Source organism: Lagenorhynchus albirostris, chromosome 2 (assembly GCF_949774975.1).
Source record: "Lagenorhynchus albirostris chromosome 2, mLagAlb1.1, whole genome shotgun sequence".
Taxonomy (NCBI): domain Eukaryota; kingdom Metazoa; phylum Chordata; class Mammalia; order Artiodactyla; family Delphinidae; genus Lagenorhynchus; species Lagenorhynchus albirostris.
Window position 1 is genome coordinate 47,481,339 of NC_083096.1, and position 24,564 is coordinate 47,505,902.

Sequence of the window (24,564 nt, forward strand, 5' to 3'; positions counted from 1 at the left end):
AAATAAGTTCATTTGTATCATTTTTTTAGATTCCACATATAAGTGATGTCATATGGTATTTGTCTTTCTCTGCCTGACTTACTTCACTTAGTATGATATTCTCTAGGTCCATCCATGCTGAATTAACAGATTCACACTACTTTATATAAAATAAACAACAAAGACTTACTATATAGCACAGAGAACTATATTCAATATCTTGTAATAACCTATAATGGAAAAGAATCTGAAAACGAATATATATATATATATATATATATATATATATATATGTGTGTATATATATCTATCTGATCCCGCAAAAGAGAAAACACTGTTGCATCATTTGAAGTTTATAGTAACACGAAGGGCTGCACTATTGTGGTTTATGCTGGTTTTAATAGTTAGCTAATATCTAATCTCAATCTCGGTGACTTCCCTGTTGGCGCAGTGGTTAAGAATCTGCCTGCCAATGCAGGGGACACGGGTTTGATCCGTTGTCTGGGAAGATCCCACACACCGTGGAGCAGCTAAGCCCATGTGCCACAACTCCTGAGCCTGCGCTCTAGAGTCCACAAGCACAACTACTGAAGCCCACGTGCCTAGAGCCCGTGCTCTGCAACAAGAGAAGCCACCACAATAAGAAGCCCGCACACCGCAACGAAGAGTAGCCCCCGCTCGCCACAACTAGAGAAAAGCCCACGAAGCAACGAAGTCCCAACGCAGCCAAAAAAAAAAAATCTCAATCTCAAGACTACTAAATTCTACAGTGGTCTACTAAAAATTAATCTAATCAGGGATTTTAAAAAATGTCCAGGGGACTTCCCTGGTGGCACAGTGGTTGATAGTCCGCCTGCCAATGCAGGGGATGTGGGTTCGTGCCCCGGTCCGGGAGGATCCCACATGCCGCGGAGTGGCTGGGCCCATGAGCCATGGCAGCTGAGCCTGTGCGTCCGGAGCCTGTGCTGCGCCAACGGGAGAGGCCACAGCAGTGAGAGGCCCGCGTACCGCAAAAAAAAAAAAAATGTCCAGGGAATAAAATTTAAGGTTCAACCAAGCAACAGAATTTTGAAGGCAATAACTGCTTAATCTATATATCTATATATCTGTATCTATATATATATAAATATAAAACTGAATCACTGCTGTACACCAGAAACTAACACAACACTGTACATCAACTATACGTCAACTTTTAAAAAAGGACCCCTAATAAATGCATTTCTTTGTTTTACAGCCTGCTTCTTTTTCGCAGACGACAAACTCTATACCCCTTAAACAACTCTTCTTTCCCCTTCCCCCTAGTCCCTAGCGGGACTCACTCTAATTCTGTTTTTATGAATTTGACTACTTTAGATACCTCATAGTATAAGAAGAATAATATCGTATTTGTCTTTTAGTGGCTGGCTTACTTCACTTAACATAATGTTCTCAAGGAGGTTCACCCCTATTGTAGCATGTGACAAGACGGATTTGCTTCCTTTTTAAGGCTGAATAACATTCCATCGTATGTATATACCACCTTTTCTTTATCCATTCATCTGTCCATGGGCATTTGGGTTGCTTCGACCTCATGAACAGTGCTGCTATAAACATGGGTGGGGACAGTCTTTTTCTGTTTATGTTTTCTCTTCCATTCTCCAGGCAGCAATTCTCAGTTTTTACCACTTCTCATTTCTGAACCCCATTTCCATCTCCTTTATGCCCAGCAGATGGCCTTGCCTTTTACTTCCTAGAGAAAACTTAGGTTGGCTCAAGTTCTGTTCCTTACCTGCAAACTAGGTAGCTCCACAGCCATCCTTACTTTGCCCAAAAGAAGAGGTGCCTCTGTCTCCTATTAAACGCTCTGCTACAGCAGTTATCACCTTGGGCTACTCTCTTTGTGGCTCTGTGTTGGCTTCCCTGCAGTCCTACACCTTATACTCTCCAGCATCCAATATTTAGCAAAAATGATATTGATTTTAACTCAAGCATAAAGATGGAGGCCCCTCAAGTGGTCTCTCCCAGATGGACCCACATACATACCAGTTCTTGTGACTCCTTCAAGCTTAGTGCTCCCACGTGAATTACTATCTGATCCAACCTGCAAAAGAGAAAACACTGTTGCATCACTTGAAGTTTATAGTAACACGGAAGAGCTGTGCTACCTTGTTTGTGCTGGTTTTAGCAATTAGCTAATATCTGACTAATCTCAATCTCAAGACTACTGAATTCTACAGTGGTATACTTAAAATTAATCTAACCAGGGATTTTTAAAAAATGTCCAGGGAATAAAATTTAAGGTTCAACTAAACAATAAGATTTTTTTTAACATCTTTATTGGAGTATAATTGCTTTACAATGTTGTGTTAGTTTCTGCTGTATATAAGCAACAGGATTTTGAAAGCAATAACTGATTAATCAATCGTCAAGTACCTTATTTTGACTATGCATTGTTAGAGATGCTGCATTTGACGGTGACAATGTGCATGAAAATAGGTGTAAAGCTGAGATATTTTTGGTTGGAGATAAAAATAAAGAGGTTCCTCAAAGAGTACAACCAGGAACCAGCCATACGAGAAAGGAATTCCCTGTGAAAAGTTTTTTCCTATCTTGTGTGTCCTCAGAATTTGGCCACGAGTGAGGTTTTCTCTGAGACCTCAGTGTTCATCTTTGGAGGTGCTCCACGGGGCCCCGTGGGAAGAGGCCACACTTAGACTGGTCTTCTGAGGGTAGGATCAATAAAACTCAGCTGTGAAGGCAGTCATGCTGGCGAGTCTTCCAGGGACTCAGAGTGACATACATGCTGCCCTCATGGGATGGAGACACCACATCCCCATTAAGGCCCAAGCATTGAGTCCTCCTGTGATTCTTGACTTGTTCTGTCTTCGGTAAAATGGGACCTAGCTGGGAAGTGCTATGATCAGGTCTGCATTTGTTAAGGATAACAGAAGACTTCTGAGAGGAGAAAAGGTGGCTGGCTGGTCTGCTTTCCCCTCACCAGCAGCTTTATTGCATGACCTCCTTAAACCTTTCACTACCCCGTCTCCTGGCTTAGGTTAAAACAATCATGCATTCCCTCCCCCGCTCCACCCGGCTGCTGGGTCTGTGGCTTTAGCACAAACTTGTGATTTCCCAATTCAGGAGGACGAGGGTCCCGAGAGCCTCTGGTCCCCATGACTTACTTCCCTTTCCTAGTCACTGCAGCGGCTGCTCCAAATCTTGACTTTTCTCCTCAAGCTCTAAGTTCCACCCAAACCCTTGTTCTTGGCAGATGTCCTCGCTTCCAAGACACCAAAGATAAAGATTCTTCCACACACAGACTCCCTCCCTTCTCCTCCTCACCTCTGCGCTTAGCTGTGTTACCTTCTACGCGTTCCTCCCAGCTTCTTAGCTGTCTCCTAAAGCTACTCTGCTTACATTTGGGTTTATTTCAAGCCCCCGTGGAGACCTGCCATCAAAGGCATCAGTTCTCCACTCCCTTTAACCTCTTCTCCAATGGCACTGTCCTTTCAGCGCGGAAACGTGCTCATTACTTCCCTGCTTTAAGAGAAAAAAAACTACCCTTCTTTTAATCTTGCTTCCTTCGCTCTAATCCATGATTCCTTCTCTCCTTCTCCTCAGCAGCAAATTTTTTGGGGTGAGGATAAGCTACCCTCACTGGTTCCCCTGCCATGTGTCTGCGGCATTCTAACCTCAGGGCAGCTGCTTCCGTGACAATGACCCAACTGGCTCTGCTCTCTCTGAGGTTAGCTGGTCATTTCCTACTTTCTCAATCCTACTGACTCTCACAGCATCTAATAATGATTATAACAAATGTTATAACGAACACAGCATCCACTGCAAATAGTTACAGTGAATTCTTACATAATACTTAGTACTATATGTGTAGACTGCTTGAATCCTCACCAGCGCCTCATAGGATAGGTACTATTAGTATTCCTGTTTCACAGACAAAGCACAGGGCATTTAAGAGCTGCCTGAGTTCACAGAGCTACTTAGAGGCACACTCAGGATCCAACTCAGGCAGTCCGGCTCTGCAGGCCCTGCTCTTAATCTCCACACTCCCCCGACGCTCTCTGAAGCACACTTCCTTCCTTCCAGCAGACAGGATCTGCTCTTCACCTCCCTCTGACCCTTCTGAGGGTTTTCTGTCTGCGCCCACTTCCCTATCCCTCCCGGTTCTGGTGCTTTTCTTGATGTTTACCCTTAGCCTTCTTCTTTCCTCACTCTGCCTGTGGTCTTTAAATGTTTGAGGCCCAGGATCTGACTGAAAATTAGCTGAAAACTGAAGATCACTAGAAGGTGCCTATGTGGACACGCAGTCACATTTGGCGTATAATTTCAGAGTATCCAAGTTGCTCTAAAGCCATTTAAGGGTCCCCAAAGTGGGCAGGGGCTTTGCACTGACCACCTCTGCTCCAGGCTCACTTGAGACTTACCTCCAATCTTTGCCTCCACCTAAGACACCGTCAATCACCCTTCTCTGATCCCTGTTTACACTATTTATCGGAAGGATCAGTGTTAGTTTTCATGGTCTGACATCTCCACTGGATGGTAAGCAACCTGAGGGCAGAGATCCCGTTTTATATCTCCAGCGCCAGCACAGTGCATAACACACGATGTATAACAGTGCAGAACAGACCACAAATCAAGCCTGGTTAATTGCCGTGCTTACTGAATTGATGCTGTCCTATTTGTTTCACCGTGGCACAGACTGAGTGTTATAACCAAATACATTAACTCGCTGAAGTTTAGAGGATGCAGAAAGCTCCCTAAGACTACAAGAGGAAGCACCACAAAAAGCATGCTGAGTCACATGCAGAGAGAACTGTAAGGAAGCAACAGGCTGATAGAACCACCAGGACCCACCCTGAGATGGGAAGGAGTATGAGCTGCTCAGCGGAAGGGCTAGGAGCTCAGCAGCCAGTCGCCAGGGCCCTGCTCCACACCCCCTCAGGCCAAGGACAGGGAACCGGAGGGACTGGCCTGGTAGATAAAACAAGAGGCTGTTCCCAGTTTCCCGATGGGATCTCTGAGAGCCGGGTGTGTCTGGCTGCCCTTCCACACGGAAGGGAAGGGCCCTCCTCTGCCTCAGCTCCTCTTTCCACAAGCTGACCTCAGGCCTGATTTGTGGTCGGAGAGCAGGGAGGCTGTGTCACCTGGGGTACAGCTGTGTCTACGCAGCTCTCGCAGATGCATGTGTTTATCATGATGGAGCCACTCACTTGTTCCTCCCTTCTGTCACCCACTCCTCCGCGACCCGGCAGCGCTCTGAGATGCTCAGGGACAGGCCTTCTCCTGTCGTGCCATTCACTGTTCCAAACAGAGAGTCAGTCAGCGGGACCAACCGATACCTTTCGTGCTTCCAGCACCAACGCTGGCAGTGCGGGGGCAGAAATCCCTGCTCGAGAGGAAGGGACATGGAGAAACACCAGAGGACAGAATCTGGGTGGGTGGGGTGATGCCATGTTTCCATTTCCACCTCAGACTCAGCCTTTTTTCCCACCCTCACCTTGTCAAAAGGAGTGGGAAGGTTAAGTAGGACTTGTAATTTACAAATCTCATTGTTTTCAGGGACAGAGAGTACTTTAAATGGAGACAGAGATAACTGCCCATGTTTCAGGCAAATCTCCGAGCACGCCAGGCAGTTCTATATTTGGGCTTGAATGGCAGGAAAACCAATACCATTCAGTACTGGGATGTCAAGGTGGTCATAGGTGACAGTTACTTATGAAGACAATGGTGTGTACTACAGATCTAAAACGACCTCTGTCTATAGACCTGGGTCCCTGGACTCTTTAATCAATAGAAATTGATAAGAGGCCAGATAAGAATTCAGGCAAGGCTTTACTGAGGTTCCTGCTGCAGCATGAGGGAGGGAGAACAAGAAAGAGGTGTCCTTGCTCGCTCCCCAAGGTGGCGAGCTGGTTCCTTAAAAGGGGTAACAACAGGGGCGGGCCTGTGGGTTGGGCAGGAGGCGTAGCTTAGGTGTTCTACCCACCCCCTCGGTGCTGCTGGGTGCAGGGATCATGCGCGGTACCCAGCATGCTCGCAGTACCTTAGAAGTGGCAGCCGGCTTGTGGCCTTTTTGAATCTTATTGTTCATAACTGCCCCCACTGCTCGTGTGTGTAGTGATTTTTACTCCCTAATAGTTTCTTTGTAGTCTGTTGCTCACAGAGACGTTTGTCCCGGTGTAAGCACTCCAGTAAAGGGTCCCAGGTCCCAGCCTATCTCAGGTGCACTACCAAATTATATCATCTCTTGATCATCTTTTAGGTCTAAAATTGATGAGACTAAAAATCCACAAATTTTACATGGCTTAGCCAGGCTCAACCATAACCCGTGACACAATAACACTGTGACCTCCTAGCTAGTAATCTGGTGACAGCTACTTTCTAAGGACTGAACTAGAGATATGTAGAGATATGTATATCTCTAAAGATGACTTACCAAAGATATTCTTCACTCCCTGTTCTTCTATGAGATAATCCACATACCGACCAATGACTGAGAAGTTGATTTCTCTGAAAGACATAAAGAAAAAAAATTAGAAAAAAAATGTGTATTTATTCTTTTCTAGATTATTCGATTCATCCCCACAATTATAAACTGCTCTCTCTTGTTAATAGTTATTCAAATCCACCTAACCAGTCTGAAATTATTAGCCTGCTCTGAATAATGCTTGGGTTTTTTTCTTCCCTTGAGTCTGGTGGTTTCTCTACTCAGCCCTATGTGCCTCACTTATGTGAGAAAAGCACTATTAGTTATCCACAAAGGTTTTATGTTTAAACTTCATCACAAGTAATACTTAAAAAGTAATTATCTTTTGCCCTTTGGGGGCAGAGTGATGGTTGAGGGCATGGTTAAACAAGAACTTAACATTTTCCATGTGGCGAGAAGCAATCATTTCTTAGGCTTACAAAATAAGAAAATTCAGACTTAGTAATTTAAGAATTTTAGCACTTAATATTTGTCACAATAAATGAAGGCTTAAAGCCATTTATATGTGTTAGTGTTAAACTGAAGGGGGATAATAGTTGAAAAGGAACTTTGTCATCACTTTGCCTTTCAAAGTGTTATCTGCGGAACAGCAGTATCAGCAACTGGGGGAATTTGTTGGAAATGAAGAGTCCCAGGCCACACACAGTTCTCCTGGTCAGAATCTGCACTGTAACAAGATATCCACGTGATCTGCATGCACTGTGCCGTTTGAAGAGTACTGACCTTGCAAAGATCTGATGCTTAAAATCATATTGAGTTTAAAAATCTAGAAACTGACTCACAGATCAGATAAAGTGACCTGTTCTCAATCAAAATACAGGTGGGGGGACTTCCCTGGTGGCGCTGTGGTTAAGAATCCGCCTGCCAATGCAGGGGACACAGGTTCGATCCCTGGTCCAGGAAGATCCCACATGCCGTGAAGCCACTAAGTCCGTGTGCCACAACTACTGAGCCTGCGCTCTAGAGCCCGCGAGCCACAACTACTGAAGCCCGCGTGCCTACAGCCCGTGCTCTACAAAAAGAGAAGCCACTGCAATGAGAAGCCCGTGCACCGCAACGAAGAGCGGCCCCCGCTCGCTGCACCTAGAGAAAGCCTGCACGCAGCAACGAAGGCTCAATGCAGCCAAAAATAAATAAATTTTTTTAAAAATTTATTAAAAAAAATACAGGTGGGGAGGATGGAGGATGGAGAAGGAAAATACAAAGGAAAATGGTGGGGCAAGTGTGTTAAATGTTGCATACTGCATGGTTGCCAAGAACACTCAGTACTAGCTGGCTAGTACTTTTGCATTTTAGTCAGCGGGGCCAGAGAATCCTAATGTAATTTTAACCTTATTAACATTCTTTTCATCTTTACTTATTGTATTCCTTAAAAAACAAAATGGAACCAAAATAGCTGATCCATATAGAAAACAAAGATATCAAACTGTATATGTCAAAGGGAATAGGAACAACAGAGATAAAAACAAAGAATGGATAGGCAACCACCGCCCACAACACTCAAAAGACAACTAGTCCAAGCTGCCACTTGGGAAAAAGTAGGTTTTAATGTAGTTAAAAGGCCTGCAAGGGGAGCAAACTCTCTCCATAATGGCTCATGCCTGAAATATCATAACACTGCCCCTCCCTGTCCCACTTGCTCAAATGCCGAATCTTCGCTTATCAGTCTCACTGAGTAAGACTCCAAGATGGGGGAGTTAGCTGCCTAGACAATCCACCTCAGGACCTTCATTGAGGTCAGCTTGAGCCGCTCAACTTCTTGAAATCTCTCTGCCTCAGATATTTCTGACCACTTGGAACCACACCTTTACACCACACTAGCCCCTCGCTGCTTCCATCAGCTCTTCCCCGCTTGGAACAAGCCCTGAGATGCAGGAACGATTCGCTGGGGCTTTGTTTGTGTGACACTAACTTTGGTTTTGACCAATGATGTCCATCTACTCATGCAAGGAACTTCCCAATCGCAGACTGGAAACTGGAAATAAAGCCTCTGGGCAATAGCTTGTGTTGGAGTCACAGATTCAAACGCAGTGGGTCCTGCACACTTTCACTGAAGTCTTGACGCCTCCCCAGTCCCACCCTGGCCACATACTGAGACACTGAGAGCAGGCCTGGCCTCTTCAGCAAGGAGGAGCCTGCAGAGCTCCAGATGATTGAGGCCTGGTAGGCACCGTACTCACTTTGATGTGCTTTCTTTTGGTTTAATCTAATGTTTTCTTATTTGGAAAGGGAAGCTAGAGAGCTTGTTTCCATTTAAAGAAGTCCTTAAGGAAGACATTTAGTCTTTTGGGGTGCATGTGTATATCCCCAAAGTGTCCTCTAAACTCAGCAAGGACTACCAAGTGGCACTCTATCGGCCAGTCCAGCACAAGTGCTCAGCACTGCACCTGGCTTCAGTTAAAGGCTCAATCATTATTGCTGTTATTATTCCTCAGTGACAAATTCCTCACACCCTCAGCAAAGTTCATATCTCTATTATCATGAACATCACTTTGTAAACTGTTTATGCCCACCCTCCAGTCTGGAGCAAGAACTTCCTGAAGGTAAGAACTGTGCCTTTTATACCTTACAATCTCTCATCTGCACCTGGCACAGCACAGACACTCAACAAAGGCTAGTGAAGGAGCCGTGATGCAGGAATTTACAATGATGATGAAACACCCATAATCTCTGCTTTAAAAGCAGATTATCTCCACACTGGCAGGTTGTGTTTACATTTCACTACCATATTAACTGAGCAAAGAAAATAGCATATATAAATAACTAAAATATTGAGAAAAATACGACAAAGGCTGTGACTGGTTAGAAAGTATAGAGGTTCAGCAGGGGACTGATAATTCCACTTAGGGAGGCTGGGAAGGAGACTTCAAGGACAAGGTGGATCTGGAATAAATAGGGTGAAATCCTATGATCCTCTTTCCCTCTGACTGTATTGAGAGCTGCTATTTGTCTGGCCCTACTCTGGTGTCCTCCTTCTAGAGAGCTGGCCACACCCTCAGGCAGATCTAGGCCAGCATGTGAACCCTCCAGCTCCTTCTCCTTCCTCAGAGAACTCCACGCTATTTTATGGCGTCAGTGTAGCAGTGCTTTTGTCTACACTCGCTCCCTCTCCCCCACTCCTTTAGGCCTTGCTGGATGACAGCTACGATAATTCCACTCAGGTTAGGGGTGCTAATGGGTGATACATCATCTATTCCTTCAAGAAAGCAGTTTGCTTTTTCTTATAAAATGTCCCTAGCCTATAGGAGTTGCACTAATGGTGGAATTCTGGGGCAGTGGCAGAGCCCCCCACAATGTCCTTGGACTTATGGTCTTTTGGAACTACCAAATCTCCTTACAGAGATCAGAGGTTGAAAAGGGATGGCTCCTAAATGTGTTTTGTTTGACTTTCACAACGTTAACATTTCTTTTCATGTTAAAAAAAAAAAACTTTGTTTGAAAAGCCAGACAAGGGAAATGCAAATCAAAACCACAATGAGATATCACCTCACACCTGTCAGAATGGCTATCATCAGTAAGAACATAAATGTTGGCAAGGACGTGGAGAAAAAGGAACCCTTGTACACTGTTGGTGGGAATGTAAATTCGTGCATCCACTATGGAAAACAGTATGGGGTTTCTCAAAAAAACTAAAAATAGAACTACCATATGACCTAGCAATTCCACTTCTGGGTATATACCTGAAAAAGACAAAAACACTAATTTGAAAAGATGCATACACCCTAATGTTCATAGCAGCATTATTTACAATTGCCAAGATACGGAAGAAAGCTGTGTCCATTAACAGATGAATGGATAAAGAAGATGGGATATATATACAATGGAATACCACTCAGCCATAAAAAAGAACGAAATGTTGCCATTTGCAGCAACACAGATGGACTTGGAGGGCATTACGCTAAGTGAAATAAGTCAGGCAGAGAAAGACAAATACTGTATGATAGCACTTACATGTGGAATCTAAAAAATATAACAAACTAGTGAATATAACCAAAAAAAAAGAATACTCGCAGATACAGAAAACAAACTAGTGGTTACCGGTTGGAAGAGGGAAGGGGAGAGGGGCAATTTAGGGTTAGGGGGTTAAGAGGTACAAACTATTAGGTATAAAATAAGCTATAAGGATACATTGTACAAGGGGAATATAGCCAATATTTTATAATAACTATAAATGGAGTATAACCTTTAAAAACTGTGAATCACTATATTGTACACCTGTAACTTAGATAATAAAAAAAAGAAAACCCGATGATCTAACAAGGCCAGGCCCGCATTTCCATACAGCACCAACTGGCTGGGAAGAGCAGTGGCTGTCTGCTTTGGAGGCACAGAAGCCCCCCGGGTCACCTCAGGGATTTCAGATACCTGCCTGACTGTAGGTGCGAGGTTTGCAGCCCTTGACAGAAGATGCTCAGGGCTCCAGTCACAAATGGGCCCAGGGAAATCACCCAGAGGTGTTACCATATTTGTCACAAAGGCACCCCAAACAGCAGGGCTAGGGTGGCAAGAGGATGCTAATTCTCTCTGGGGACTTTGCTCCCTTCCCTATTTTCCCACCCTACGCTACCTCCCTAGGGTGCCTGGGTTTACGTTCATTCTTGCAGGCACTGAACCAGTTATTGGGCAGTCACCACAGAGAGTGGAAAGAATGAGATTGGGTAATTATTCTCCCCACTGGCTGGCCGTTTGGGCCTTGTTGCTCCTGGAAGGTGAGAGATGGCATAGGCCAGTTCACTTGGAAAGGCTCCACTGGCTTTCCACTGCCTCATCTCTTCCTTCGTGAGCGCTACAAACACCTCTTAGCACCTGTGGGGAGAGTGGCCCAGAACCAAACTCCATGCTTGCTGTAGACATTCTCATACTTTTTGTTTTGTAAACGTGAACAGATTTTTAACGCTTTAGTTTTTTGTTGTTGTTCTTCTTCTTTGGCCATGCCGCATGGCATATGGGATCTTAGTTCCCCCACCAGGGATTGAACCTGCGCCCCCTGCCTTGGAAGCGCAAAGTCTTAACTACGGGCCCATCAGGGAAGTCTTAACTACGGGACCATCATACTTAACTCCAATGTAATGTCTTAATTTCAGTTTTCATTGGTTCAGATTCTTTGTCTTAGGACCACGATTTTTTAAAAATAAAAGTACTTATCTTTTTTCATATTACAGAAGCTATATATTTTAGAAAGTACACACAATAAAAGAGAAAAAAAACCACTCAGGATCTCCCTAGAGATTATTACTCTCATTAGTTTGATATTTTTCTATTCACAAATACACAATATAGTATTTTCTTAAATAAATGTAGTCATATTGTACATAGTACTGTAATATTTTTTTCACTTAGCATTCCAAATTGGATATTTTCCCACATTCTCAGATATTGTTTCTATACTGGCTGCACAGCATTTCACTGTATGGAAGAACATAATTAATTTAGCTAAGCCTCTATTCTTGGACACTTAGTTTACTTCCGAACTATGTAAGGGGGGGAACGTTTATCAAATGATTTTTGCCACAAATCGAGGCCTAGAGCAGGTGAATTGTGAAACTGCATGTAGATTATATCTCTTCTCTTCGCGTATATGGATAATAGAATTTTTCTGAAGCAGCTTTTCAGAGAAAGATCCCTACTGCTGTACATTTCTTCTCCTGGTGCATCACACACGGTGAAAGACTTTCACTTTGAGAACACGAATCAACAGGACAGGTTCTTTTCATAACTGGCGTGAGCTGGCATGCATATCAGAAAATCTGATGTTCTATCTCTTTGGCTATTACATGTCTAGTTCACCATTCAAAATCAGATGGAAGTTATGTGCCCTTTCTGGCAAAATAACTACTTGGTTACTTCAAAATTCCTTTGGCAGAGAAGCATGCAGGGACTATACCTACTCCACCTTGCCAGAGGTAGAAAACATCCTGTTCTGGAAATCTGGGTCATTTAGTCTCCCAGAATAGTTCCAAAGACAATAATCTATACAACTCTGCATCCAGCAGGCCAGGCCCTTTCTGACTGGTTGGGTAACAGGTCTGTTGTTACTAGAGGGTGTTGTGAAGATTCCCATGGTGAAGTCAAGGGCATTTGAGGGAGAAAACACAACTTTTTTCTAGACATTTTGGCCAATCTGAAATGGACTTTCTGTTCTAACGACTGTGAATGTACCCAAAGGAAAGTGATTTCTTGAAACAACTAAGGAAAGCAAGTCTTTCACTCTAGTGTAGAAAAAGATGTGAGTTGGGATGGGATAGACCTTCCTTTCCAGCTATGTGTTAATCTTTAGGATCTTGGTTTCATCAACTGCAAAAGTAGAGATAACAGCTCTCTCTCACTGAGTTGCTGTCAAGATTTAAGTGGAATATGTCCATTAAAATGCCCAGCATGAAGACTGACACATAATCTTTAGCCAATCAGTATTAGCTTCCTTTCCCCATGAAATAACAAAATTTTTCACTCATGAAATAACCAAATTTACCACACACCGTGCTAGATGCTGAAGATACAAAGATAAATAAGATACATGCTCAGTCCCTGTGGATGGTCTGGTACCCAATAAATATCTGCATAAAGTTAAGCAGCTCATAGCCTGTTGGGAGAGACAGGCATGTAACAAACAGTTATTGTAATAACTCTCATAAATAATTGTGATGTAATGTGAAAAGGTAGGCACAGGATACTGTGGGACCACAGAGGAAGGACTCTATAATGCTTTCTATGGAAAATGGGGAAGAATCACCAGAGGGTGGTTTTGACGGATGAATAGATGTATTCAATTGGAGCAGAGAATGGAGAGGGTGATGGTAGAAAAAGGCAGAGGAAACAATGTGTAAAGGCACAGAGGGAAGAAAGGGGATGAGGTGTTTGGGGAAACAGAAACGTGGCAGGAGATGTAGACTGTAAAGGACTTCCTATGTCAGCCCAGGCTCCTGGGCTTTAACCTTCAGACCAGTTCATCCCAGACTTTTCTGTGCTAAAGAATCATCCAGGGACACCGTTAAAATGCAGGTTCTGGTTCAGTGGTATGTAGCAGTGCCTGAGTTTCTGCATTTCTAGCAAGTTCCTACGTGATACTGGAGCTAATGGTCCATGGTCTGTACGAGTAGCAAGGCTTAGACAAAAGGGAATTCAGACTCTTAAAGAGTAAATCTAACAAATGATTAGGTTTATTTATGAGGACTGGACTACAGTGTGGAGGATAGATTGGAGTTGCAGGTACTCAGGCATTCTTACTTAATGGAGATCACCATAATATCCCTAATAATATTTAACATCAGAGGACTTCAGACTCTTAGCATTTGAATGGGCCTTAGAGATAATGTGGTTGAACTCTGTCTCTTCATAAAAAAATGAGAGAAATTTACAAGTTGACAAGAGCTCCCCAGGGTCAGACAGCTAGTGGTATCAAAGCTGGGGGTCAAGAACCCAGATACTCTAACTAAAATCTTTTTAACCATGTTTTTGCTGACAACTTTCCCACTCTAGGACATCAACTTATATTCAGAGTTGAATCATTAGAATTATGAAGAAAAAATGTTCAGCCATTCTGAATTACGGAGGCCATGGTTTACTCTAAGAGCCAGGTTAGGAAAACTCCTATGATGGCTGGTCCCCAGGCAGAATTTCCAGGTGTTAGATTCCATGTGGCTCTTCTTTCTGTCCTGTCTCTTAGAAACATGTCAGAAATGCAGATTCCCTTGTGGGCAAGTGGGTTAATGGCTACCTGCTATTGGTGGGTGCTGCAAACCTGCTTCATACCTATAGGAATGTTTGGATGGAGCAGAAAGATGGAGAGAAAAGGGAACTAACAAAACTTACATGTCTACTATGTGCCATGTACTGACACACATTTTGATTTAATTTAAATTCTTACAAGGCCCTTATTAAAAAAAATGCATTTTTATTTTTATTTCACACCTTAGGAAAGTGAGGGTCCTGGAAGAGAAGAGAATTCATGAAGAAAGAGGAAATTGTGTAATGGAGGCAACAGGGCCAGAGGTATTTGGCAAACAGAGAAGGATCCGGAAAAGCAGAGTCGTTTTAGTTATATCTAATATGCGTGGGTCCTGGTGTCCCAGAAAAATGGCAGGATAGAGAAAGCACAGTGACACTCCGCAGGTCCCAGATGAACAAACAAGACTTAGAAGAAGCCACTTCTAGGCTAAGAGGGGTCTGATTAAAACGGTTAAAGTAGCATCAACCAGATGTAGTGTTTTGAGCTTGCAAACAGGATCTTACTCCATAACAGGAAGTAAATCCTGTCTGCTCATACAATCACATGCCTTCTGTTTTATCTGCCCAACAAGTGGCTGACACATTGAGGAGGAGCTGACTTTAGTCTTTCTTAGGGCTTGTGGAAATGGAGAAGCAACAGAAAAAAAAAAATTGCTATTAACCACTGAATGATTTACATGCCATCTCAGCAAGAATTTTATTTAGACCGAGTAAAGATGTGATTTTTCAAGAATCTTAGAAGCCAGAAGTCTTGAACTCCAATGATCTCAAGGAAAACTGTGATATGGTCAACTTTGAATGAGAATGGTAAAAGTCATAAGAAATTTCATCTACTTTAAAGGGGTAGGGTTAAGATTTACAAAATTCAGTAACAGAAGACCAAAAATGTAAAAGTCTTAAAGATACCTTAAATACCTCATCTTCTGTTTACTTCTTATGCCACAATAGCAATTCAAACTTATTGACCTAAGCACATACTGCCCCCGTGCTAAACACTATTATATGGATCATCCCATTTTAATACTGACAACTCCATGATGTAGGTATGACTACATTTAAGTTTTATAGAGGAAGAAAGGAGAAGCTTGAAGAAGCCAGAATTCTGACTGTTTTGGCAAACTGACTCCTCTAACAGGTTAAAACACTTAGATCCAGATGCTGGATGAATCCCCAACTTATTAATGGCAATGTCCAGGGGGTAGTTATATATTGCTCATGGACGCCTGGGGCACATGACCACTAACTGCTAGTACCAGCAAAGGGACCGCCATAATATTCACTGGAAAATGCTTGCTTGGGTAACAATTTCTCAGCAATCATCTGCTGTTACCGCCCTCTTGCAAGCTCCCAAACATTTAACCAATGTTGAAATGTGACTGTAAGACATGCCTAAGGGGGCCGTCTGGCAGCTACCTTCCCCACTTTCCTCACGGTAGGACAATTTCATCACGTCCACGGACAGTCTAGAGACAGGATCTAGAGGCCAGAACTTGATATCAAATCCTGCTAAAATGAGATTCTCCTCACTCAACTCCACTGGCCTTATTTGGGAAGGCCAGGGCTCTGCTGAAATGCAAGAATTTGCTTTGTGGGGCTACAGACACTGGGAGGAAGGCAAGCTGCCGTATCTTACCTCGTCTCCTTCTGCACTGTTTGTGATATAGAGACCTCTTGTCTGACTTGGGGTCAGAGACAGTGCACGGGCAGAAGCTGCAGAGTCTAATCGACCGCTGCTATAGAGACCTTCTGACCATTGGGGTGGAGGGAGATCCCTTTAGTCCCAAACCATAGTTACCCATGCTCAGTCATTGGCGTGATGGTCGCAGCAACAAGACCTTGAAGTTTCTTCTTCGGGGAGGCCATTGAGCTGCTGAAAAAGTCTGGAAAACATACAGCGTAATTCCTCTCCTTCTTCTAGGAATGTCAATTAATGATAAAACTCCGGGGCAAAGTCTGTTCCCACAAAGTTTCGAACTGTGAAAAATGCTTACAAGTATACAAACACACAGAGCAAATGAGAAGAATGTAAAATGTGACAGCTTCATTTTATAGAGAAGGAAACTATATTTTAAAGACAGGAGATTTGGAGACAAGAAGAGAGCAATGTTCTGGGAAAATACCATTGGAAAGGCCTCCTGTTTTATCTATATGGATGACTGAGGCAACCTGAAACCTCAGAGAGCAGGGGTGAATAACAGCAGAAGAAAGAATATGAACCTAACTCAGCGAGGTCGAATATATACAAAATTACTTATTGCTCAAGTTGAAATATGGTCAGGAGAAAAGAGACATTCTTATCTCTTTCTATACCTTCATACTGTTAAGCAAGAATCTCCCCTAAAATCAGTACTTAAGTCTTAAGGCTTCAGTGTGATCTACAAGACTATCTGCAGATTTACCTAACTATCCTTTCATATGCTGGTTTTGACCAGTTTTTCCCTGTTTTTTCCTAGCTCTAGTAAATCGCATCACAAACATTTATTCACCTCTCTCCCACTAGACCAAGCTCCCCCAGGACAGGAAACAGATTTCATTTGCCTTTGTTTCCTCTGCACCGAGTGGTTTGCTGGAAATCTCATGTTCAATTAAAAAGTGATGAATATATGGGTGATTGAATGAGGTGTTCAGATTGTAGCTTGATGACGACTTCCACAGATGGGGAGATCGCTTCTGAGACAGTGAACCTGGCAACACTCATTTGAGGCAAAAGCATCCCTCACCACCTGGCAGAGAGTGTACCTGTCCACAACCAGCGTAAAAAAAGCCAAGAAGTTGCCCACAACAGGCAATGAGAGGCAACAGAGCATCCTGGTTAATAGCCTGCATTCCATAGGTAGACTGCCTGGTTCAACCCACAGCTCTGCCACTTAACTAGTTATAGAAGAATTGTTGTTTTTTGAGCTGTAGGACATGAAAATTCGAAGCCACAAATGCAAAGTCTAACAATTGAAGAAGAAAATAAAATATAATCAGACAGTATTTGGTGACAATTGTACAAAAGATGTTTGGCTTAGAGAAAATACAAGAGAGGGTATATTATAGTTCTGAGGTCCCTGGCACATTTAAAAACACAAATGCCCACTAGCAACTTACATCTTACCCACATAATGTAATAATTATGAACTATCTCATTTTGTTTGTTCTTTATAACTGTTAATCTCATCTCCCCAAATAGGAGTATAAACTTCCAGAGTAGAGATCATTCCTTCTACTTTTTCTGTATCTCCCAAGAGTCCTGGCTCAGGTGAGCCCTTGAAGCTAGAAACAGGGCAGAACAAGGACAAAAACATGAAAGGGTACAGTGTGGCAAAACTTATTGCTTTTGTGAAAGGCCAACGATGATACCTCCTCTTATAAACAGATACATCCCTGGTGAGGCTTGCTCCTGAAATTAAGCCCAAATCCTTCAAGTAGCTTTGCTCTGTACTGAAGGGCAATAAAGGGGAACCTTAACAGATATATAGGATACTAGGGTTTCTCTGACTTTTCCTAGTTTGAAGATGAGACTAACTCCTGTTGGAAGTTTTGGAAGAGAAACGTAATCACCTGGCCCATGGGGAAAATGCAAGGCCAATAACACAGGCCCAGTCTACCCCAGAGGAAGGTCTGAGCATCAAATGAGGTTGATGTTGTGCCCGCTGAGCATCTTCCCTTGGCCTTCCTGCATGCACCTCAACTTGAGAGCCCAAAGCGAACCTGCCACCTGGTCTTCTAAACAATTTCTTCCTTTGCTCCTTACAGTAGAGGGGTTAGAGCACCAGCTCTGGAGACAGACTTCCTGGGCCTATATCCTGGCTCCATCACTTACCAGCTGGGTGACTTTGGGACTGTTATTTAACCTCTCTGTGCTTCAGTTTCCCCTTCTGTAAATGGGGATAACAAGCATCATATTTCACAGGGTTGTTGAGAGAATTAAAGTACTTAATTCTTGTAGAATGATTAGTAGCAGTGCCAGGCACATAGTAAGTACAGGTTCAGTCCCCTCCATGAAGTCTTGTCTGCTGACCACAGGACATTAGCAAGTAGCATTCCTTTATCAGCACACTCTTTCCTGTCATCTCAGCTCCACTGGTACCCCCCTCCCCAACCCTGGCTACTCTTTTCTATTCAGAGTCTAAGTCATTTCAGTTTCAACTGTCATCTTCTTTCCCTGCAATCCTTCTCTCCCGCCTTACTGCCCCTCTCCTAACTTACCCTTTGTTACCTCTTATCTAGACCATTGGGCACAACTCCATGTCCAAGGGGCCTGTAGGGACTCAAGAAAGTTCAAGTGATAAGAGTCCAGAGAGCTAGGTTCCACATTAAAAGTCTCCTAAATTGAAAAGTACTAGGCTGTACACCCTAGATTTCCATATTCTTGTGCTTTTGGCTGCATTTCTTTCATATTTAGAGCAGTTACAAGGATATTCTTAGGATGGCCAAAAGCTTGGACTGGCAGATAGATAGATAGATATAGATATCCATATATCTCAAATTAAGTGCACTTAAATACAGTTTGATTGGTTAAAGATATGGGGCCTGGGAGTCACTGTCCTAATCTCAACTCTCTTCTTCAAAATAGTCAGGCTGCCAGAGTAACCGCCCAGTAGCTCAGACATTTCTGATCTTGCTTTTGCCCTGCCAGAAAAAGGCCAGTTAACTTCTTCCTGGCTTCCACAGGACAAATACCAAATTCCATGGTCTGGGTCTCCATACAGATGTCTTCACACCTGAAGTGCACTAGCCCAGTTGGTCCCCACTGCTACCCACCTTGTGCTGGCTTGTCCGGTCTCCCACCCGGAATGGCAACATCTCCCACTTCAGCTCCTTCAGTATAACCAACTTTCAGAACTCACCTTAAAAACTAGAGAACATTCTCTGATGCCCTAAATGAAAATAACTTCTTACTCTTCAGAATTCCCTCAAACATTTGCTTTTCATTAAAAACTTTACATAAGCGATATTAGCAAGGTAGTTTTGGCTCGTCCGTCTAGAGTGTAAGCCATCAGGGGGCAAAAACAGCTTCAAAAATCTCTTTGCACAGAGCAATACACCAAGTAAATGAGCAAGACTGCTGGCTTTGTAAACTGTGAAACTGCTACAGGAAGAGATGGGGTAAAAAATCACAACCACCGTAACTGAGAATGGTCCAGATTTTGTAAATTCGAGTTTTAAATAAAAACTGGGTAATGTTATGCTTTCAAATTCGTCATAGTTTGTATCAAAAACAAATAGAGGGCTTCCCTGGTGGCGCAGTGGTTGAGAGTCCGCCTGCCGATGCAGGGGACACGGGTTCTTGCCCAGGTCCGGGAAGATCCCACATGCCCCGGAGCGGCTGGGCCCGTGAGCCATGGCCGCTGGGCCTGCGCGTCCGGAGCCTGTGCTCCGCAATGGGAGAGGCCGCAACAGTGAGAGGCCCGCGTACCGCAAAAAACAAAAACAACAACAAAAAAAACCACAAATAGAATGTTCTCCAGCCTAAGGCTTAATGTGAATTTAGAATGTTACTACTGAAACACTTGGGCAGGGCCTATTACTCTCGAAATCTTACACCTTTATCCACAGACAAGAACCCTTAGTGCAAAGAATTCAGGTTGCCTAAGTCAAATTCTCTTAAAAGGGAAAAGTTAAAAAAAAAAAATCTCTGGGGAAGGTGGAGGAGGAGGATGCAGCTCTGGGCATGAGGAATCACTCGAGAGAGAAATATTAATACTTGGAAAGGAAGAAACAAATAGAGAACCTAAACAAACAAAAATGCAGAAATACAATTTCCCATCAAATGAAGGGATTGTATCACACTTAATCACTAAACTCTCTTCCCCCCAGTGGCTGCCTCTGATCATTTTGAAAAAAGGATCCTTAGGGCCCGGCTCTGTGGTCTGGACAGAATCCAGGGGAGTGGGTCCCTCCACCCCGCCCGTACAGACACTCGCCCGGGCCGGGAAAGTATCGCGTTCACACTTCCTCAGGCTCCATTTCCCAGCTCCCCTGTCTTGCCCTTTGCGTCCGGCCGTCAGCGCCTCGCCCACCGCCGAGTCCAGCGCCCCGGCCCTTTACCCCCGTTCCCTGGCTGTCGGTCAGTCTCCATCCGTCCGTCCGTCCGTCAGTCCACGCCTGCGTTGCCGCGCTCACCCAGACGCCGCTGGTCCACCTCCGCCGCTCCGCGCCGCGCTCCCAACCGCGCTCTTTATCGCCGGGGCCGCGCACCACGTGCCCGCCCCGCCCCGGGGCCTTGGGGCTGTAGCGCCGCCCCGCGCCGTCCCGCGCTCCCAAAGCGTTAGGCAAAGGTGGAGCTCCCTCTTTTTGAGGGGGCCCCCGAACGCCGGGGCCTGAATGAACATGGGCGCGCAGTCGCAGCTTCCTGATAGTTGCGAGCGTCTGAACTTGCACTTGGGTGCCCGCAGCGCGTGCTTACCCGCGGCTCGGCTCTGCTGCAGCCCCCCTTCTTCTGCTAGGCCTTTCCTAGCACTTCCGCGTCCTGGGCTCCTTTCCGTCTTAACTTTTCTTCTGTCCAGGGCCCTGCAACAACAGGTATTTTGTGGTCCACTTGCAGGAACGTCAAGAGTTTATTTTCTAATATCAAGTGCTGTGTTAATCAGAAACACAGCCATAAACAAGTCCTCAGCTTTCTCTTGCTGATGTGAATTAACCTCAATTTTCCATAAACGGCAATGGCTGATGCTTGTTTCATTTAGAAAAAAAATGAATTTCTCAAAGTGCTTTCTGGTTTGCAAAGTGCTTTTATATCCATTAGGATAATTCTTTCATTGCACACAGCACCAGAAATTAATTCATTAATGAATTCATAAAACAGTTCTGTGTGGTGGGTACTATTTTTTTAATTCATATTTTACAGATGAGGAAGCATTCTCCCATTTTATAGATCAGAAACCGATGTTTAGACGGTTAAGTGATTTGCCAAAGGCCATAGACCCAGTGAGTGGTTGAGCCGTAGTTTGATTTCAAGTAGTCTGGGAGCTGTTACTATTAACTGCTATTCTGTTATCCTGTAAAAAAGGAAGGAAGGAAGAAAGAGTCCTAGTGACACCTATTTGTTTTGTAGTGTTAAAAAGAATATTATATTCCAAGGGGACAATGTTAGTATTTTTTTTCAGTCACATTTTAATATATGCAAAATTAAGTATTTCAACACCCAAAAGATATAAGCCATTAGGGTTAATATTGTCAGCCAATAAGCCAGTATTCTGAATATATTTTATATAATATTTTATAAATAAATACATGTTTATATAAATATATAAATGTTTATATATATTTGGTAGTACACAGCAGTTCCTTATTATAATGTGTTAGGATTTGCTAAGAAGCAGATGCTGAAATGGGAGTTGCTGTGCAGGAGATTTTTGCGGAGAGGGAGCAGGAAAAGGCGGGGAGAGCCTTTAGGTTGTCATAGAGGGCTGACACCCTTGGAAGGAGAGATGGAAAGAAAGAGGGGAGGGTAGAAAGAGTCTCATTAGAATGGGGGGCGGTGCACATCCCAGTATCCACTATCTGCCCTGAAGAAACTCACAGCCTCTACTGTGAATTGTGGGAAAGGCATTTATTTAAAAAAAAATATACAGACCTGTGCAAAGATGCTAAGAAACCCTGAGGGGAGACTCTCAGTGGGCTAGTTGAGCGGGTGTGTGTTTATGTGTAAGTGTGTGCATGATGAGGCAAGAGAGTGTTTCAGGAAAGTCTTCCTGCGGGGGAGGTGACACCTGTCTTAGACAATTGAGTAGGCCTTAGAAGGGAAAGACAGTAAAATCTCACTGCTGGCCTAAAGTCCTCTGACACTTTTCTGATGAGTGGCAAGGGCTCTGTGACATTTCATCTCTTGTTATCCAGTATTATTTAATCACCTTTATTAACTTTTCGTGCTTTTGTTTCCTGCCCCCTAACACCACTGTGATGGTGCTCCAAGCAGGCACCGGGTCCTATTTCTTTGTTTTTCCCACAGTGCAGAGAGCACAGTGTCTGTCCACCTGCAGGCCAGGAGTGTGGGGTTTGGAGGCATTGACTCCCTTCAACTCTCCTTTGTTTTTTTAAAAATATTGGGGTTCCACATCATATTTTGTTCACTATATCTCAGGTTTGAAACTCGGTGATGTAGAGGAAAGAGCTTGGGGGATATAGAGCCCTGTAATTGATCAGATTGGCCACATGTTCCATCCTTGGAGCAGGATGCGGAGCCAGGCTCCTGGACTGAGGTAAAGGGTGGTTTCCCAGAAAGGTTGCCCTCACCTTCTTGGGAGGTTGCTGAAAGGTTCTAGAACCAATTTGAATGTATGTGTGTCAGGGAGGGGGTTTTCCCACACTGACAAGGAGCAGTTCCCTGACACCAGCTGGGTATCCTGTAATTTAACTCAGTTCTTACACTGTTAACCCAGAGCATCAGATTCCACAAGGGTTCAGTCCTGCCCTCCACTTCAGCTGCCACTTTAGAGCCGGGTTGATACCTGTGCTTCTCACCAACTGGCTGTAAATCAGAGGTTCCCATGACCCCCCTCCTTGGGTTGGATTAATTTGCTAGAGGGGCTCATAGAACTCAGAGAAACATTTTCCTTACTAAATCACCGCTTTATTATAAAAGCATACGACTCAGGCACAGCCAGATGGAAGAGATGCATAGGGCAAGGCATGGGAAAGGTTGACGAGCTTCCATGCCTCCCCAGCTGACCACTCTCTGAGTGAAACCGAGCAGGGCCCTGTGAGCCTCCAGGGCATGGAGCCCTCTTTTTGTCCCCCATTTCTTTTTTTTTTTTTTTTTTTCCGGTACACGGGCCTCTCACTGTTGTGGCCTCTCCTGTTGTGGAGCACAGGCTCCAGACACGCAGGCTCAGCGGCCATGGCTCACGGGCCCAGCCGCTCCGCGGCATGTGGGATCCTCCCGGACCGGGGCACGAACCCGTGTCCCCTGCCTCGGCTGGCGGACTCTCAACCACTGCGCCACCAGGGAAGCCCTTGGCCGGGCTTCTTCGACAATATTCAAATAATTACAGAGGCAAGACTTCCTTTTGAAGGATGTTCAGCCTGCATTAGCTGTTCCCCACATGAACCTTAGGCCTTTGGGAAACACACAAGTGAGTCTATTCTACTTGTGACAATAGTCTGTAAGGTTCCCCAGAGATCTCAAAGAGAAATAAGCATGTCTTCCAAAGCATCCCGAAGCCCAGTAGCAGCTTATATTATGCATAAGATAAAAACTCACCACTAGATGGCAGTCTATCAGCAGAAATTGCTTTCTCTTTTAATGAATACTTTCTGGACTGAAAGTTTCTGGGAATATCAGTAAACAATAAAAATATTAGCTAATCTTTTCTTTCTCCCATTTCCCCATCCTCCTTTCCCCCAAATCTATGCAGATTACATCTTTAATTTTAAATGTTTTTAATCCTTGTTTCTCTCATTAATATAAAAAATAATGAGAAAAAAAAAGATGTATAAGAAACACAGAAACTAGACGTGGAAAATTCTGTTTCCCCACCCCACATACTAGCCCTTTGGGTTTTGACGATGAAGATGACTATAAGAAGAGGTATATTCAGTGGTCTTGACCTTTTGATATGTAGAGGATACTTAAAAATCTGGTTCAAGTCTATAAGTATTTTCTCTCTCAGGGGAAAAAAAAAATTCTATGCTTCCTTCCAGCATTTGAGGTGAAGATGGAACAATTAGGAGAAATACATTTCGGCTGTTTTATGAAAATTTATTATATGTACCTTTTGAATGAAAGGAAACTCCCTGGAAGGAATTCATTGAGGTAAGTGCAGTTCAAAATTTTTTACCCAAGGCTGGTTTGATTCTGGATAATATCTGAATTTAGGTGCTAATAGTTCAGGTTCAGGAAGGCTTAGGCCCCCTCTGTCAGCTGGTAGCAGGGACAGGAGCCCAGATGGCCTCTGGAGGGGGACTTGGGGAGGTTTTGCTGGTCCTGTCCCTCCTTATTCTTTCTATCCAAGCCGTCAGGGCATCATTATCCTGGTCCAGCACTCTCAGAGTCCAGCTTTCAATGGTATTTCCACTGTCCTCATTGGTCAAGTTCTTCTGGGTCTATTGGAAAGCTCCCATAAGTTATTCCAAAGTGTTACTCTTTATTCCTGTGCCCCATTTCTCAGGTTAGGTACCTTAGTTATAGCTAAATTATGTTAGCTCTGAAAGTAATACATACAGTCTATATTTGGTCATGCATGTAAAGGTGACCAAAGTAGGTAAAAAAAGCAAAACACAGAACCGTATTCAATTCTTCCATCTGTATTAAAAGAAGTAAAGGTGTTTGTAGGGATATACCTGTATATGCAAATAAGTTATCTAGAAGGATAACAGTGACGTTCAGAATACTTAACAACTGGTTCAGCACTGGCAGACAGGGACGGCTGCTGGCCTTCGAGCTGGAG

General features: G+C 43.9%; 1 protein-coding gene across 4 annotated transcripts in view; it reads right to left on the bottom strand.

Annotated features, from left to right (window-relative positions):
- Nucleotides 1-20,362, bottom strand: part of NPL (N-acetylneuraminate pyruvate lyase) — a 49,478-nt gene extending 29,116 nt beyond the window's left edge. For 3 of the 4 annotated variants that reach the window (XM_060132001.1, XM_060131972.1, XM_060131992.1), the window contains exons 1-5: nucleotides 20,300-20,362; nucleotides 15,984-16,068; nucleotides 6,413-6,486; nucleotides 5,187-5,274; nucleotides 2,005-2,062 (exon numbers count right to left, since the gene is read on the bottom strand). In XM_060132001.1, the coding sequence (XP_059987984.1) occupies nucleotides 2,005-2,062; nucleotides 5,187-5,274; nucleotides 6,413-6,486; nucleotides 15,984-16,051 (288 nt within the window). In that variant the 5' untranslated portion in view covers nucleotides 16,052-16,068; nucleotides 20,300-20,362. Of the gene's footprint in view, nucleotides 1-2,004; nucleotides 2,063-5,186; nucleotides 5,275-6,412; nucleotides 6,487-15,983; nucleotides 16,156-20,299 lie in introns of those variants that run through there. The other variant, XM_060131982.1, reaches the window with a different exon arrangement.
- Between the last annotated feature and the right edge of the window lie 4,202 nt (nucleotides 20,363-24,564).